Raw genomic sequence first — 17,072 nt, forward strand, 5'->3', positions numbered from 1 at the left:
TATCATTGATTCACTAAATTGCAATTTGCGACTGCAGAGCCAACTTAGTTTGCTTCTTGGAAGTAGAAGTGATGTTCAAAATGTTACAAAGCGTAAGCAATGGATCTGGTCCAGTCTACTCATCCCTTGCCTTGTTTGTTCTACCAATGCTCTATGGATTCGTGTCTGGTGAGTGTTGAGCCTCCATAGTAGCTAAGGAGCTCAGACGCACTTATTCTAACTACTAATTTTTGCAACGGCGTGTATCAGCTCCTCGACATGGGCTATCTTGGAAGAAAGGTAATAGTAAGTAAACCTCAAGAATCGACTTCAAACATATCCAGACAAAAAGTTCCATCACCCAAACTCATAACTGATTATTGCATCTACGAACCATTTTATTTTCTTTGGGATACCATGCAGAAGGAGATTCCTGGATTTATGAGAATGAAGCAGACGGGCTATTGTACCAGAGGACTTGGTCAACTAAGCGGGATAGATGGCTAGACGCACCTCTAGGTAACCAAAAACTACTTCTGAACATCACTTTGTTATTGATGCTTCATTGTGAATTGAGCCAAAAATGGGCTCTGCCTGGTACGCATTAAAATCAGATGCCCCGATTGGGTCCATGGGGGACGCGGTGGCAGATGAATCGGTTGGGTCAGGTGAGGGGGAGAATTACGTTAAGAGCATGCATGACCACAAGTCTCGGCCAGAATCCTCCAAATCAAATTCACAAGGTGTGTAGAGTAAACGTTACCATGCCAAACATCTTAAGAACACATCCTCGCTGCTCGACTAAGAAACGTCCGTTATTGTCAAACTCTTGTTTCAATACGGTGTAGGTGCAAAGGGCAAACAAAATCGCAAGAAGAAAGTCTCTAAGGATCCAATCAACCTCAACGGATCATTGACTGGGATTCCCCAAGAATTGCTAAAAGGTTTCTCAGCTAAAATCTCAACCAAACCCCCTGAAGGAGCCAAACTGGTTAGCCTTTCTTCGGAGGCCGCCGGGACACCTCAATTTACTGCCACTCATGAGTACATAGAGCGCGACGGAAACTGTCAATACCGGTCCTTGTCATATTTCTTTTTGCAAAACCAAGATTTTCACTCAAACATAAGGGAATATGTTAAAAATGAGTTAGAAAGTGGAAAATATGATGATTCAATTGTGGGTGACGGGCCGCAGGATTTCCTTGCAAGGCATGAGAGCGATGGGGAATGGGGTGTAGAACAGACACTTGCAGCTGCGGCGGAGGTATTCCAAAAGAAGATTATCCTGCTTTCTTTAGCCTCATCACCACCATTTTTTCGACAATATGGAAGTGGACCGATTGATCGTGAAATGCCCGGGTTGCTCTTCAGGGATAGCCACTACGAATTGCTTTTTTCCAAGGAAAATAGAATTTCCCAGGGAAGCAGAGCTTACGAGGGAAATAGGCTTTACGAGGGAAGCAGATTTTGGGAGGGAAACAGAGTTTACGAGGGGAACAGAGTTCATGAGGGAAACAGATTTCATGAGGGAAACAGATTTTATGAGGGAACCAGATTTTATGAGGAAAACGGATTGTCAAACAGATCAAACATAATCTACCACGGAAACATCTTTCCCACGGAAAGAACAAATAGATCCCATCTCTCCTCTTCCCCAAACTTTCTCTCATTGTTTTCCACTGATTATTTTGTCATTTGGCTCTTTTTGGGTGTGCTCTTCTTTCATAATTGGTTTTTTTGATTAGTCTCACAGCTCGTGAACACCTTGAGTTGATTGAACCAACCAGTTTTGTTAGAGGGGCGAAGAATGAACAGCCCTGCCCTCCTTTTTCCTTTTCAATCACGCTCAATCACGTTTAATTTCTTAGTTTAATCCAATTTCATGAGCCTCTTTGACTAAAGAATGGATTAGATTGCTTTATCAGAAATTCCGAGTCTTGGCAAAGAAAGGTATTGACTTCTGACGGGGAGATAGATATGGACTGAAGATGATTACGAGAGCTTGATAAGTCCGGCTTGCAGTTGATCTTTCAGCCACTTCGAACCATCTTCCTTCGTTTGATCAGGATACTCGATCTGCCGATCAATCACCTTCTCAATGATTTGGCCTAGATGTCTTCCTGGCTTGGTCCCTAATACTTCACATATCTCTTTCCCCTATAATTGTTGCACCAAAATTCATAGATCAGCCTCAGATGGGTTTTTCTAGATGTTAAATCTTGCAGTGAAACCCTTTTTGTCTAGAAAGTTTGAAAAACGTACGTCTAATCTTCTTTTCTCAAATTCGGGCGTGACAACAAAGGTTAAGTCTAAGTCGGAGATCTTTTGAAAGACCAGATCATAAGACGAGATAATCGAGTTTTCGAGATCGGGTGATGACTCTGTAGTAAGATCATTATTGCCGAGGTTTGGCCAGAGATCAGCTCAAGAGAAAAGTGAGACGAAACGTAGGTCTATGAAAGCAATCGGACTGACGGGATTGAAGATGAGTGAGCTCGATGACCAGAGCGAAGAGGAGAGAAGTTTGCCAGTTCAAGCTTGCTTCAGCCTCGGGCTGCTTGAGATCATGAACATCGGGTAGCCGGAGAAGACGGCCTAACTCGAGCCGGACAGACGAGCTTTGCGTGTTCAGGAGTGATTCCAGATGGGCTGAGTTGAGAACCTCGAGTGCCCGGAATAGGTGAGAAATGAAATTCTTGTCGTGGGTTCCTAGCTAAGCGTGTTTTCCATTCCAAACAGTGAGCGCGTGATGTAAAGAAGAAGGAAAAAATCCTTAAGAAAAAAGTCAAAAAGATAAAACATCCAGCATTCGATCAGCATGAAACTCTTGCTCACTTTCAGACTCTCCATCAGGACCACCTCGCCAGCCCAGACCTGCTTCTTCCCTGTCTTGGCTTTCAAGAGGCGATAAGGTACGAGTGCACAAGCGAGGAAAAGACGACGACTGAGGGCGACCGATTGCGGCAACAGTTTGGAGATATTTGGGGGTAGAGCGGGATCGCTGGGGGCGGCGGATGGACGGAGAAGCCGGGCTAGCCACTCTGCCGTCTGGACTGCCAATGATGACTCCAGTGGTGTATCTTGTAAACTCAAAGGAGGGCTGAAAACTAAATTGTATAGCCCCAGATCTTCGATCATCTTGAGCGACGATAGCGGATCCCGACCTGTTTTCACAAACAAATCAGCTCCGGATGCTTTAGATTTCATATCGATAGAAGAAAAACTTTTATCGACTCTTACGGATGCTATCAAACTAACCTTTCAGCATCTTGTCAACTTCAGTTCCCACCCTCTCCCTGCTAATCTTTTCCTTTAATGCAACCTATTTGGATGACAGATGAAGATAAAGTATCAATAAAAACGGACATAAATGCTTTACTTTGAGGAAAAGGGTCTTACTCTGATGGGTTCTGATTTAGCAGCAGAAATGATATCGGAATCTAATTCGAATCCAAAGCGGGTAGCGAACCTAATACAACGCAGTAGGCGGAGAGGGTCGTCCTTGAAAGTGTGCTCGGCAGGGAGTGGGGTCCGGATGAGCCCCGCTTCGAGGTCTGCGAGGCCCTAGTAAAATAAAATAGATGAAGGTAAATCAGTGTTGGCATTGACCAACTGAGTAAGATTTGTTTTCTTGTACCTTTCCAGTGTGATCTTCTATCGCCCCGCTATGAACGTTGTAAAATAATGAATTGATCGTGATGTCTCGTCGTAAAGCATCCTCCAAAGGGGTTCCAAAACTCTAATTGTGTCCCAGAAAAAAAAAACACGTTGATAGGCAGCAAAACAAACAAGAAGGCTTTCATAATCTGTCGCAGCAGAAAAAAGGGACGAGTATATATTCGGAGGGGAGTCATAGAGACCTACGACGGCGCTTGGGATCCGACTATCCTGATCGCCATATTCCTCGCTTCTGAGTTGGACAAAGTCGAGGTCCAAGCCGAGGAAAGTAGTCGTAGCAGTTTCGAGATGTTTACTCTGGTCGGGGCGGGCCTCGATGGTTGCGATCTTGCCCAGCTGGAAGACTTCCGCCTTCTCCTGCCCATCTCTCTTCCGATCGAGCTGCTCTTTTCGATGTTCGTGAAGATACTGCGAAAACCGGGTTGCGAAGTCTTGACCGGTTAACGATGAGATCGCAATATCCAGATCGTTGGATTCGACCCCAAGCAACTGTATACATGTACGAGAATGAGTTATCAGTATCCGCTTCGGGATTTGGGTATGTGTAATCCTGACCTTATCTCTGACCCAGCCACCAGCGATTCTGAGGGTGAGGGAGTCGAGGTCTTGATTCGCCGATGATCTGAGACGTGAAGTACATTGATCGAGCAGTCCGCAGAGCTTTGATTCGGCCCGGTTGAGGGTAATCTCGTGGTTCTTGATGCCCATCTTCGATGGCCTGAATGGTTTCTTGTGGGGATGATAGTTGGTATCAGTCGTCCTTCGTTTGAGACATCCCATCAGTGCTGGTCGTTGGTCGAGCTGCTTCCTGAGTAACTGGGCCAGTCTCATCAGCCAACCAAAGCATCCAAGTATGAAAGTGTAGTGGCTGTTCGTGGTCAACAAGATCGGACAACACAACCATAAAACATCCCAAGACACAACCTCGTCACATTTGGAAAGTGGAACACAGAAGCACCGCATCCCTGAATGTAGCCTAACATATTCTAAATGAATGTGGTTGCAGACTTGCACCAAAGCGCGAAAAAAAAACATACGCTGAAAAAAAGAGTCATTGTTACATAAAATCAATTGAGTCGTGGTGTAATCAGAGAGTAACATAAGGTAACATAGGTACCGAAAATTAGACAGAGTAACATAGAAACCAAAAATGAAACTACATAGTAACCGGAGAATGAAAAATCCCAAAGGGATGAGCACATGAAACGAGGAACAAAGATCAGCCAGCCGCTGATTGGCATGGCCAACCCACTCTCCCCGTTAGCGAAGTCACGGTTACCTTGATGGAACAACATGACTTATAAGTGTCACTTCTTTCCCCCACCCCATCCATCCCATTCACCGTACAAACCCCCTTCCCGTCATATACACTCGTTGAGTTGTACCATAATTATGACCTTCATCGCTTCCTGAGAGTCGTCCATTCACCTTCATCTTCGTTGCCCCGTAACCATTTATCGCACCTGAACCCTTGCAGTCAAGACCCTCGCCTCCTCAAGTAAACCAACCACCTCAATCTCTCTTTAAACAACCCCACAGACAGCTCGGTCGAATTCGCAACAAACGCCTTTGAGTGCTTGCCAACTCTCAACAAGGCATACGTTTTCTTTAACGCTGCCAATCCGGATTCCTGCATCTGAAATGTCAAGGCGCGAACCTCCGCATTACTGAGCCGAGAAGTATCTGCAATCCCACGAAAGACTGGCTGAAGCGTCTGAGACAGGCCCGGCGAACGCTCTTCTACCATGTGCAGAAGGGCATGGCATACACCTTGATAGTGGTTCATGGTCGCCGGCGGTGTGGCATCGGCCATGGTGGTCCTATCCTTTTTCTTCTTCATCACCTCGATCGCACGCTTGAGGATGGTTATAGCCGAGTCGAGTCCCTTGCTGGCTGCTCCCTTCGAGTGAGGTGATGTTGGGTGACTGAACTCTTTGTTGAAATGGATTGGCAGGGCATTAGTGATGCAGGTAAGGTCACTAGGTGTCGCAGTTGGGGGTTCGAGTGGGCAAGCAGTAAGGTTTGGGTGTGAAGCGATGAAAGTGGGGATAGGTGGTGGCGCAAAGCGGCTGCGCTTGGAATCAGTCGCTTCGCGAGGTGAGAAGACACCAGAGATGCGTCTCTTGTGCATCCCTGATTGCGTGGTCTGTACGACTTCGATGTCCGAGTCTCCGTCGATAAAGGTTGGGTCAATGGTGTGTACGCTACTAGGTGCCCGCTCTACCACCAACATGCGGTACTCTCGGGCCAGGTAGTACATGTGAAGACAACCACTGCCAACTTGAGTGAAATGTTTGCAGGAGCAGCTGATCAGGCGTGCTCTGGAAAGCCCGACTGCTGCCTCGTAGTGGACGTGATAGAATCGCAAGCCCGGAGCTGAGAAAGATGAAACAACAAACTGTAGTGATATGTAGTACATTAGACATGTGAGTATATACTAGTCACCCACGATCAACGATAAAGAAAAGAGCTCACGTGCAATGTATACCGATGGATCTCAGTACCAATCACTGCCAGATGTTCCCTTGTATATCCGTGTGCCCGGGTCTTAGATTGTTGCTGGTATAGATTTGCCACTTGCTTGTGGAATCCAGTATCCACCTGGTAGAACTCATGGCTGAAGTGAGGTTCGACAACATCACAGAGAATTTGAATCAGCTCGTCGATTCGGCGACGCTCGGGTGGGGGAATGAATTTGGTCTTGAGTATGAGGTGCCATGCTTCGGTGTAGTTGTTTGTATGCATGTTCTGGTGAGCGGTCTTTGGGAAAAAAGGTTCTCTAGTCAGATATTTTGGTATTCAACAGCTGAGAGGAAAATATAGCACTGACGACTCTGTAGAACATTGACCAATGTTTGATATGCGTGTACCACTGTGAGTCTACGTACTTCGCAAAGGGCTCGTCAATTTCCCTCCATTTGCTGAGAAAGATCATTGCTCGGCTTTTCGGGAACGTTTTTGCATGCATCAGCTTTTGGAAGTCGCTGATCGCCTCGGCTGAACGTTGACCCAAGTACATTCTTGCCTTTGCCTTCATGGCTTTCATGACATGGAAGTAGCACCAATAGTGCCTTGGTGCTCCGTCCGCGAGGTCGCAAAAACACGAGGAAACCGCTGTCTTGATTGCCAATGCACAGTCGCTCATGACAGCATGAGGGACCAGCCCAGACGAGGACCGTAACCACCTGAGGATCTGTTCCAAGGGTTCACTGAAGCATGTAATTGAAAGTCAAGAAAAGATTAGCGGGATGTGAGTCAAGAAAGAATGTGATATTGGGCCACTCACATTGCAAGTGATCCCGTAAAAGCCCAGCAGACCGGCAATCCTTTGCCTGTGACTGGATTGCGGATCATGACGGTATCAAGACTAGCCTTCCGATTGCCCGAAAGAAAATGGTTGCTGACCGCGTTGTGAGTTGTGTCAACAAATAGCATGGTGGTCCCGTGCGCGAGCATCATTTCGCGTTGCCATGGGGACTGGAGCGCAAAAAGAAACATGTTGGAGTCCACAAGTGCCGGGGAAAAAGTGTACCATCCAAGCCCGTCAAGGTGAGATTGCCAGAGGGCCAAGGAGGTGAAGACGTTTGGATCCCGTCTTGCCGGAGCGATAAGTCGGGTGTGAATGAGATTGTGAACGAGGTCATACATAATGCGCCGGCCCTCGGGGGCAGCAGAGACGGTCTTGCAAAGCTGATAATGTGTCAAAAAGATGGTGTCAATGTCTTTTCTTGTTGGATTATACAAAAGAAAGTTGTCTTACTGTGTTGAGGTCCGGGGCCAACAGGAGCTTTTGAATCCCCTTCCATCCAATGCCTGAATCAACACGGTTGACAACCCACTGGTGCACGGAGACAGGAAGACGGGTGGCCTGCATGTCCTCAAGAGTATTGAGTTTGTGGCTGTGCTTCCAATGCCACTTGACTCTCATGGTGCTTGTAGGAAGGTGGTGTGAAATCTCAAACTTGGCTTTGCAGCCACACTTTCTATCGGATGCTTCTTTGCGGGAATTGAGAGGTGCTTCGTGGTGGCCACTGCGAGGACAGGCGTAGAAGATCTTGAAGTGGCACTCCGGTGGGCGGCCGGCTTTCCGAGATGAAGAGGCGGCGGCAGCGGAAATAGCTTTATAATTGTCGTATCCGTTCTGGCGGGTCCATCGCACCGTCTCCTGCATCTTCTCAACAAAATCATATGCATCCCCCATAGAATGACCCGGTATAGAGAAGCAGAATGGGTGTTGCGGGAATGAGGGGGCTACACCATTTAGCCGTTGGACCATTCGCATTGCAGAAGGGTGGGCTTTCGTGCCGTGGGGGGCTGGCACCTCTGAGGTGGTGGGTTCGGGTGCAACATCTTCGATATTGGCAATGAAGGGGTAGATTTCTGTCATGGTTGGGGAATAGGATGGCAAGAATGATGGGATTGGCTTTTTGTTGGTGGGGGAAGTGGAGAGACGGGAATCAGAGATTGGGCGGACAGAGTCGACTCGAGGGGCGCTGAGAGGAGGAAAGTTGGGTGAAAGGTGGCGGAAGGGGTTGAGAGCGGTCAAGAGAGGGAAACTTGTGCGGAGTCAAGAGGGGGGAAATTGGGGAAGTGCAAAGTTTTGCGGTGCTGTGATGATAAAGTAGAAGCTCAAAATTACAACAAAATATCCAAAACGAGGTATGTAGCTTGTGTCACCAACAAGAATAAACAAAGCTGAAAAATGAAGGGTTGCGAACAAAGCTGAAAATCAAGGGAGGCACCGGGCCTGAGTAACACAAAGGTGGGGAAAGCAGCTGGGGGTAATGCTAGGAAATGAAACAGCTGAAGTGGGATGACAGTTAACGGAGGGCCAAGCTGGCCCTTATATGAGCCTCTATGAAAGTGAGGCTCTCCTTGGGAAGCTCCAACTTAGGAAATAATTCACAAGGCGCACAGGCAAACACGGTTGGGGTGTGCTCATCATCCCAACCCAATCAGTAAGGTATGTAAGAGCATTTATTGTTTTTGGAGGATTAGTAACTATGGGGATTTAACCAAATGAGGAATTGGTTAGGTTATTTTCAACCCCCGAGAAGCACCTAAGTATGCTATGAACACTCCCTTTTCCGAGTTTTTCTTTCCCTAACATCCCGTTGGACCACTGTTGACCATCACCAAAGCTCACCCGGTGGTCCAAGAGGGCCCAAAGAGTGAAGAATTCCATCCAGCAATTGAAGCTTCACCTCCTCTGATTAGGTACAGCTATCTCGGGCGGCATAAGAGCTCATCTTTCCAGGCGACATCCTCAGCTCAACATTCCCCCATTTCCTGCACCCGAGGCCTCCCGAGGCTAACATCAAAATATATTGATGTTGTGCATGCTGCAAGATTCGTGCTTGGAATCAGCTAAAAAGCCAAGAGGCCCTTCATATAGAGCAGGTATTTCTATGGCACGCAAGATACGACTGCCCTTCATCGGGCCTTGCCGATCGCCATCTCTGCCAACCATCAGATTCGACAGCTGAGATCCCCGACAAGGGTGACGGGACCAAGCACCACCACGGGGGATTCATGGCAGAAGGTGAAACAACCCTGCCAAGCCCTTTAAGGTTGATCTTCGTGCCCTGCAGGCTGAACTAATTTATCCCCGTGTGGATGGGGCTGGCCACATTCTTCTGCCCTTCAACCACCTCCCTCCACCCCAGCTCTCTCCAGATCTCTCCCGCCACTCCATCCCACAACGATGTCCCGCCCTCATCGGCAGCCACCCATTTCTCAGCCGGCTCAGTCGTCCTCATCGGCTGCCCTTCAAAATCCACCAGCGGGTGGTCCCAATCAGCCCAAGCGCAGTCGACCCTCTGCTAGTCAGTTCGAGACACATTTTTTTTTTTTTTTTCATGCATCAAATACATGATCTGAAGAAATTTAAACAATTTAGATAAAGTCGTTCACTATCAGTCCTAAACTGCACAAGCTGATTTTCTCTTCTTTTGTTTGAATCTTTGAACTCCAGATGAGAAAGTTTATCAAGAGCTTCGCTCAAAATCCGCACTACGACGCTCATCCATGGACCCCAATAATAACTCTCAAACCCAAGAGGCAGACGTCACTCGATTCGACGTACATGACCCTGCGTATCGACCCCAATCAGTATACGTCTTTCCGTTTGGAGAGGATTCATCGGACGAAACCCTTCGCGCGATGATCGAGAGCGTCTTGCGAGATGGCATAATGATCACGGCTTGTCGACCACCTTTAAGACTAGTGTCCTTTGACATGGAGTGGACTACCGACCATCGTGCTCGCAAGCCACGACCGACCTCGTTGATCCAAATCTGCGGCCAATCGATCACCCTGATCATCCAACTGGTCCACATCCAGAGGCCCAAATGGCACCTACATGTCCTGCCCACGCCCATAGCCGAGTTCCTCAGGGACCCGTTTGTCGTCAAGTTTGGCGTCGGAATCTCCGGCGATGCCGACAAGCTGGCCCGTGACCGATTCACTGACCCCACTGGATCTAAAGTTTATCTGAACGCCTTCCTTGAACTCCTTGACGTCGCCAAGCTCATCGATCCTACCGCCCGAGAAGATATCCCGGCCGACAACTTCTCTCTCCAACGCTTCGTCGCCAGGTACCTCGAACAGTTCCTCCCTAAAACCAAGAGTGTAGTCACTTCCAACTGGGAATCATCTTACCTCTCACCCACTCAATTAAGCTGTCAGTTCTTCTCATCCACCTCGACCACTCTTTTTTTTTCTTTCTAGAATTGCACCACGTACTCATTTTCCCTCCCATTTTATTCTCATGTTTGTTTAAACAACTGGTAGACGCCGCTGGCGATGTAGTTTCGGCTATGCGAGTCTACTTGAAACTGTACATGCTACCAGCTCATCATCCTCGATTCATGCCACCAATCAGATACGCCGCTCCACATACCATGTAATCCGGTCCCTTTGGCTAATCTTCCAGCCCTCTGTCAAGTATGTCTTCTCAAGCAAGACCTAAAAGCATTCTCAAACAGCAATATAGCAAATCTTTTTGTTTAAAGCTGCTTCATAAAACAAACGAAAGGACGAAAACAAAGAGCCGAAGCTTATGTTTCTTTGAATAGTTGTAAACACTTATAACCCCACTCGTCTAAATTCCTACAAAAAATTGAGTTGGACATGCTACATATAAATACAAAAATGAATCTAGTTTCTTTGGCCTTTTTTCTTCTCTTGTCTGGGTTATCGATGCTCTGTATTGCTCTGTATATCATCCACCATATACATACATACACACCACTAGCATATGCCCTCTGATAAAGCCAAAGATGGATGCTATTGAGGCACTGCCCGCGGGTGAGAATGGGTAGCGGTTATTGTTGCGCAAGCACGCCTGAAGTGAGGAAGAAACAAAAGAAGCACAACTGCCATCCAGGCCTTGGGTCCTGGGTTATACCCAAATTTGACTCTGCCGGAGTGCTGATCATTGTTGATGCGGACCTTTGGATTCTGGCTGGTCGGACGCAAAAACGGGTGGGAGATTGTGCCTGAGGGCATCCGCATCGGTGCGGGAGTAAATAGGGTCGGAGTAGATTAGCCTAATACTGGATTACCGCTAATCCAGCCTGTCAACCGCATCGGTCCGGCATAAACACAAGAGTAAACTGGCTACTACTTCATCTACCCTGGTCATCCACATCGGCTCGATTTTACTACCAAACAATGGCACCAAGATTCCTGTTCAACGAGGAGGACTTCAACACTCGACGACACCTGTCATACATCCACCGAACGAACCAAGAACTCCTGAAAGAAGTTGACAACAGTTACCTTGATTCTAGCAGCTCTGAGGATGAAACACGACCATCAATCAAGTTAATTCGAGCGCCCAACAAGGACCGGTGCCACCTGAAACACCATGAAGAGCTTATGAACGACTATTTCAAGGAGGGCTCGCGTTATGACTCGGACGATTTTGCTCGGCGTTATCGCATGGAGAAGGGGTTATTTTTGCGTATTCTGAACGATCTCACGGCTCGATACCGTTACTTTGTTCAACGCCCGGTGAGACTGGTTTTTATTTCTTCAAAGATCCACGGCAGCATATCTGATTAATGATCTTTTCCTTCTCTGTAGGATTGTACTGGTAAATTGGGCTTGAGCCCGCATCAAAAGCTCACCGCCGTTATTCGACAGTTGGCGTATGCAATTCCCCTCAATGCGACCGATGAGTACTGTCGACTCGGAGAGACCACAGCTCGACAAAACATGGAACAGTTTTGTGCTGCCATTCAAGAAACATATGGACCAACCTACCTACGCGCCCCAAACAAAGAAGACCTCAAAAAAATTCTCGCAGAAAATGCAGCCAGGGGCTTTCCGGGATGCATTGGCAGCCTAGACTGCATGCATTGGGAATGGAAGAACTGCCCGACAGCACTCACTGGACAGTTCCAAGGCAAAGAGCAGACCCTGACCGTCGTACTAGAAGCAGTCGCCACAAAGGACACCTGGATCTGGCACTCCTTTTTTGGGACGTGCGGAGCTCTGAACGATAAGAATGTTTTGGATCAATCGCCTCTGTTTGATGCGGAACTTGCGGGGACGTCTTGGGGTGTCGAGTTTGAGGTTGAAGGCAATGTTTACAAGCGGCCTTACTATCTTGTTGATGGTATTTACTACCCATGGTCGAATTTGATACAATCCAAATCTCTAGTTGCACAAGATCGAGCAACGAAACTCTTTACGAAGCGGCAAGAGTCAGTCCGAAAAGATATTGAACGGACTTTTGCAGCCCTTCAGGGCCAATTCAAAATCCTAAGGGTACCAGCAATGAGTTGGTACCCAGGTGATTTAAATGCTATCATGACTACATGTATAATTCTCCACAACATGATTGTGGAGACCCGAGCAGTTCCGCAATCCTACCCACCACTCCCGGCATCGACTAAATTCATTGTGGTGACATCAACAGTGGCTCCCTCTCTTGCGCAACCATCTTGATTTGCCTCCGCAACTCGACCTGTCTTTGCTTTGCCGCCCAACATCTTGAACTTGGCCACGTGCCTCAGGAGTTGCCAGGGTCGCTCATTAAGAAAATGCTTTTTAACATGAGCATAGTATTGCTCGCGAGCCATCGTCATCCAATCCTCAGGGGAAGAGCCAGACGGTGGGTGTTTTTCAATTCGATCATACAGCACTGAGAACTTCAGGCAAGCTTGCTGCAAATTCTTCCACCTGTTTGCATCAGAAATCAAACAAACAAATCATTAAACGCACAAATAAGTGCCATAAAAAATAGAATCACAATATGAACAGTAATTCACCTTGTTTGTAAAGCTGCAGCATTGCGAACGGGTCCTGGACTGAACTTGGTGAAATCGTTGAAAACACGCTCCCAGAACTTGTCGATCTTTTGGTTATTTGATTTGATTGCGTCCTCGGAAATATGAACCCAGCTTTTCGCAAGCTGTTTGTCTTCCTCTGGGGTAAAGTTGGGTCCTCGGCGTTTTGTTGGATTGGTTGAGGCAGGGGGAGACTTGGAGGTAGGGGCTGGAGCTGGTGCAGAATTGGCTGCTGGCATGCTGTTCGAAGCTTGGGCTGGGCTGGCGTATACACAAAGACTTGTTGAGGTGGGGTGCGTACTCGGCACTCCTAGCTTAATCCAGCTTAATCCAGGCTGTTTTGAATATTCATCTTGCTATTACTCCCAGGATTAGCGAGGAGGAAATCTACTCCTCGCTAGTCCAAATTGGACTCCTGGGAGCAACTTAGCCCGATTAAATCGGGCCTGGTGCGGTTGCCAAGGAGGATTAGTTACGCTAATCCTCCCTTAACCCGCGACCGATGCGGATGCCCTGAGGTCCTGCTATTGAGGCACTGCCAGCGGGTGAGAATGGGTAGCGGTTATCTCAATCGGCGCGGGAATTGTTGCGCAAGCACGCCTGGAGCAAGGAAGAAACAAAAGAAGCACAACTGCCATCCTGGCCTTGGATCCTGAGTTAGACCCAAATTTGACTCTGCCGGAGTGCTGATCATTGTTGATACGGACCTTTGGATTCTGGCTGGTCGGATGCAAAAACAGTTGGGAGATTGTGCCTGAGGTCCCGGCAGCAGTTGTTTTATTGTCATCCAACATTCCAACTGACATTTTCACAGGCTGAGCATCACACGGACAAGCTGGATGCCCTACTTTTAAGTGGATAGCATCCAACTGACTCCGCCTGTAGCATGATGGAGTCCTGAACTCAGTTGGATGCTGTTTGATCATGAGTACGGAGGTGCATCCGTTGACAATTTATTATAAAGGTACTCTGACTTGTGCCACTTATCCCCATCCATCCATCCTCATCCGTATTGCGTTGGTGAAACTTACACTCTTTACTTGTACTTACATATTTATACCAACATGCTCTTCCCACCGTACCTAATCCTTCCCAAGATTCCCCCTCCCACCCTCAACCCACCGTCCCTGCCGTGTTTATCCAACCAGTTCATCCACCTATTCCTTACCCTCCAGCGTGACTGTAGGTCAACAGCTTCCCTTTATACATGTCAAATAGACTGACACTGTTTTTTTTTTCTTTTTTTCTTTTTCTGCAGCTGGTTTGGCTGAGGTTGCGGACAACCATTGCGTTGCAAACTTTGCCCTTGATGCTGTCGGCGCATGTTTGTCAGTCCTTGCTCAACAAGGTATGTCTTCTTTCCTTTCACCGCGCCTGCCAAATATTATGTATATACTGATTTTTTTGCATGTACTTAGGTCCAGAATTGCTGATTACACGGCGGACGCACTTTTAAGGTTTTTCGCCGAAAAACCTTCGAAGTGAGGGTTCTCACTTGGAGGACCTCCGAAGTCGCCGTCCTTTGGATGATCTTGGAAGAAAATCCGAAGATTTTCCAAAGGTGGGGCAAAAACTTCGAATGACATTCGAAGGTGACAGAAATATCCGTCCGACCACCGGGTTGGACCGGATAAAACCTAATTTTTTGACATCTCACTCTACTCCGAAGTACATTGGGAGGAAGGACCCTCCCCTCCCAATATTCTTCGGAGGACCTTCGAGTGCCGCTGACTTCGAAGGATCTTCGGAGGCGGAGCCCTCCCCTCCCAATATTCTTCGGAGGACCTCCGGAGGACCTTCGAATGCCGCTGACTTCGAAGGATCTTCGGAGGCGGAGCCCTCCCCTCCCAATATTCTTTGGAGGACCTTTGAATGCCGCTGACTTCGAAGGATCTTCGGAGGCGAAGCCCTCCCCTCCCAATATTCTTCGGAGGACCTCCGGAGGCCCTTCGAATGCCGGTGACTTCGATGGATCTTCGGAGGCGGAGCCCTCCCCTCCGATTATTTTTCGATGGACCTCCAGAGGACCTTCAAATTTCAACCCGTTCGATGGAGGCGAGTGGAGCCAACATCCATGGCGAAGGGCATCACTCACCTGGACCAGTCTCCTCGACATCCCCCACCAGCTCCCCTCCGCCAACAAAGCCACCGATGTTGTCTCAGCAGGAGGACACCCACCCAACGGTAAGCGGGTTATTTTTTCTTCCCTCCTTGCTGACAAGAAAGAACTCACGTTCTTTACATGATTGGACCCGATAGGCTCGCGAGGAGTCCTGCGACGGGTCGCCGCCTATCGGCCCCCAACAAGACGATGTAGCGTCGCAAGAAGACGACCCCGGCCCCCAACAAGACGATGTGGCGTCGCAAGAAGACGACCCCAACCCCCCCCCCCCCGGCCACCAAAACGCAAGTCATTCTTGGATAAGTTTGTCGAACAGACGGACAGGTTCTTCTCCGGCGACTTTGGTGACAACAACAATGGAGGCGACAACGTCCACTCGCCAAAGGAGGAGCGGTCGTCACGGGTCGATCAACTAGCTTCGTCCGGTTCGTTGGCTCATTTGACTCAATCTCCCCTGACACCAAAGCGAGTCAAGACCAACAGTCAACCCGAACCTGTGACCCCAACCCCTCCAACCTCACCACGCGACCTGTCAATGGACCAGTATCTCGAATTGTGCCACATCGAGGCCGAGGACAAGGTGACTCAAGCTGTGATTGAGAATCATTCGCTCTACCACTGGACTATCTTCAAGACCACCTCTGTCAAGACCCTCTGCGACCTCGGGATGCGCTACGGGCCTGCGGTTTTGCTTACAGACGGCGTCCCCGAGGCCATGAAACGACTCAACCAGACCTGACGTGTTCCCTCCCGCACCCGCCACCACCCCCACTGCTCATTTGTTTGTTTAAAATGTCCTGTTACCCCTGTGACCCACCCCCTGCAATTCTTGTTTTGTGCCATAAGCTCATGCCCCCCTTGTGTGTTTATGATGTATTTATTTCTGCTGATTTATTCTATTGTGCTTGCCTCTATTACCAATCCTGCTCTCTCTTGGTTTGACCTGCAATCTCCTGCAAGCTGATGCAATCTCTGTGTCTTATTTATTGATTTCTTGTGAATTACTCTGATGGGAATATCATGCTTATACAATTTCCCTCTGAAGAATACTTATCCAAATTACCTCTGAAGAAAAATGAAGAAGTCAACCAAAAAAACTAAGTTCAATTGGGCTATACAAAAGCATTCAGACTTGCTTGCACAACAATGATGGAGAGAAATTACCAAGCTAGCTTCATAAATAATGATTGACATAAAACATGCTACACCCATTAATGAAATGTATGTGGTGAACAGCTACATCCTTTGGATGAAATGGTTGGGGTCCCTTGTATGAAACGGATGGGCTGAAAAATTCTACATAGTAGAGGAACATCCATTCAAATAAACAAAGACATTTTAATCACTGAGATCATCAGGCTCATTTTCTCCGCGCCACTTCTGGAGTCCCTCATGTAATGCGTTCATCATGAGTGATTCAGGAATGTATTGTGGCTGCAAAGAAGATTCATGGCGGTGGATCTGACCCTCATGATGTGCAAAGGAATTCAGCAGATAACTGTTATAGTTTGTGTGTTGGATGTGATGACACACAGATGTTCCCTCCTGTCGCTTGTTGACTGGCAATGCGCCTTCAAACATATTGCAGCCTCCATCAAAGCAGTTATGCTGTACATTGAGACAACACTTGACCACCTGTTTGTAATTGTCAGGAATCAGCTTTCTCTTGAACTTCTTGATTATTTTCAGTGGATCCTCATGTGTTTTTTATATCAGAGGGACTTACAGGGACAGGTACAATGGTTGATGTGGAACTTTTGGCCAGCGTCCACATTCGTGTATGATGATTTATCTGCCCACGTGTGCATTCCACTCGACGCAAATAGAATCGATTCCCTGGAGTGACCTCCCAAACTGATTGAACACACGCTATCACATGGCTATTTTGGGATCCTTGCTCCTATTAGCCACATAAAATGGATAGTGTTGTTATTACTGGTTATCAGTGGTAGTATTTTATGAGTGTTTTGCATCTTTGCTCACCAAATAAAACATTC

The 17,072-nt window shown here is 47.7% G+C and overlaps 3 protein-coding genes across 3 annotated transcripts; 1 reads left to right on the plus strand and 2 right to left on the minus strand.

Annotated features, from left to right (window-relative positions):
* Positions 1–1,971: 1,971 nt before the first annotated feature.
* Positions 1,972–4,758, minus strand: PtA15_13A136 (uncharacterized protein; the record flags this gene model as incomplete). The annotated part of the gene is made up of 9 exons (XM_053162303.1): positions 1,972–2,136; positions 2,242–2,360; positions 2,455–2,692; positions 2,815–3,143; positions 3,238–3,301; positions 3,379–3,543; positions 3,617–3,718; positions 3,844–4,146; positions 4,213–4,758. The coding sequence occupies 9 exons, from the start codon at positions 4,756–4,758 to the stop codon at positions 1,972–1,974; spliced, it is 2,031 nt and encodes a 676-aa protein (XP_053026292.1).
* Positions 4,759–5,134: 376 nt separating this feature from the next.
* PtA15_13A137 (uncharacterized protein) lies at positions 5,135–5,890 on the minus strand (the record flags this gene model as incomplete). Its single annotated transcript, XM_053162304.1, has 1 exon — positions 5,135–5,890. The coding sequence occupies one exon, from the start codon at positions 5,888–5,890 to the stop codon at positions 5,135–5,137; it is 756 nt and encodes a 251-aa protein (XP_053026293.1).
* A 3,471-nt stretch (positions 5,891–9,361) lies between these two features.
* Positions 9,362–10,565, plus strand: PtA15_13A138 (uncharacterized protein; the record flags this gene model as incomplete). Its single annotated transcript, XM_053162305.1, has 3 exons — positions 9,362–9,482; positions 9,632–10,339; positions 10,450–10,565. 3 exons carry the CDS (start codon positions 9,362–9,364, stop codon positions 10,563–10,565), a joined length of 945 nt encoding a protein of 314 aa, XP_053026294.1.
* Positions 10,566–17,072: the final 6,507 nt, after the last annotated feature.

Source organism: Puccinia triticina, chromosome 13A, assembly GCF_026914185.1.
Source record: "Puccinia triticina chromosome 13A, complete sequence".
Classification (NCBI taxonomy): domain Eukaryota; kingdom Fungi; phylum Basidiomycota; class Pucciniomycetes; order Pucciniales; family Pucciniaceae; genus Puccinia; species Puccinia triticina.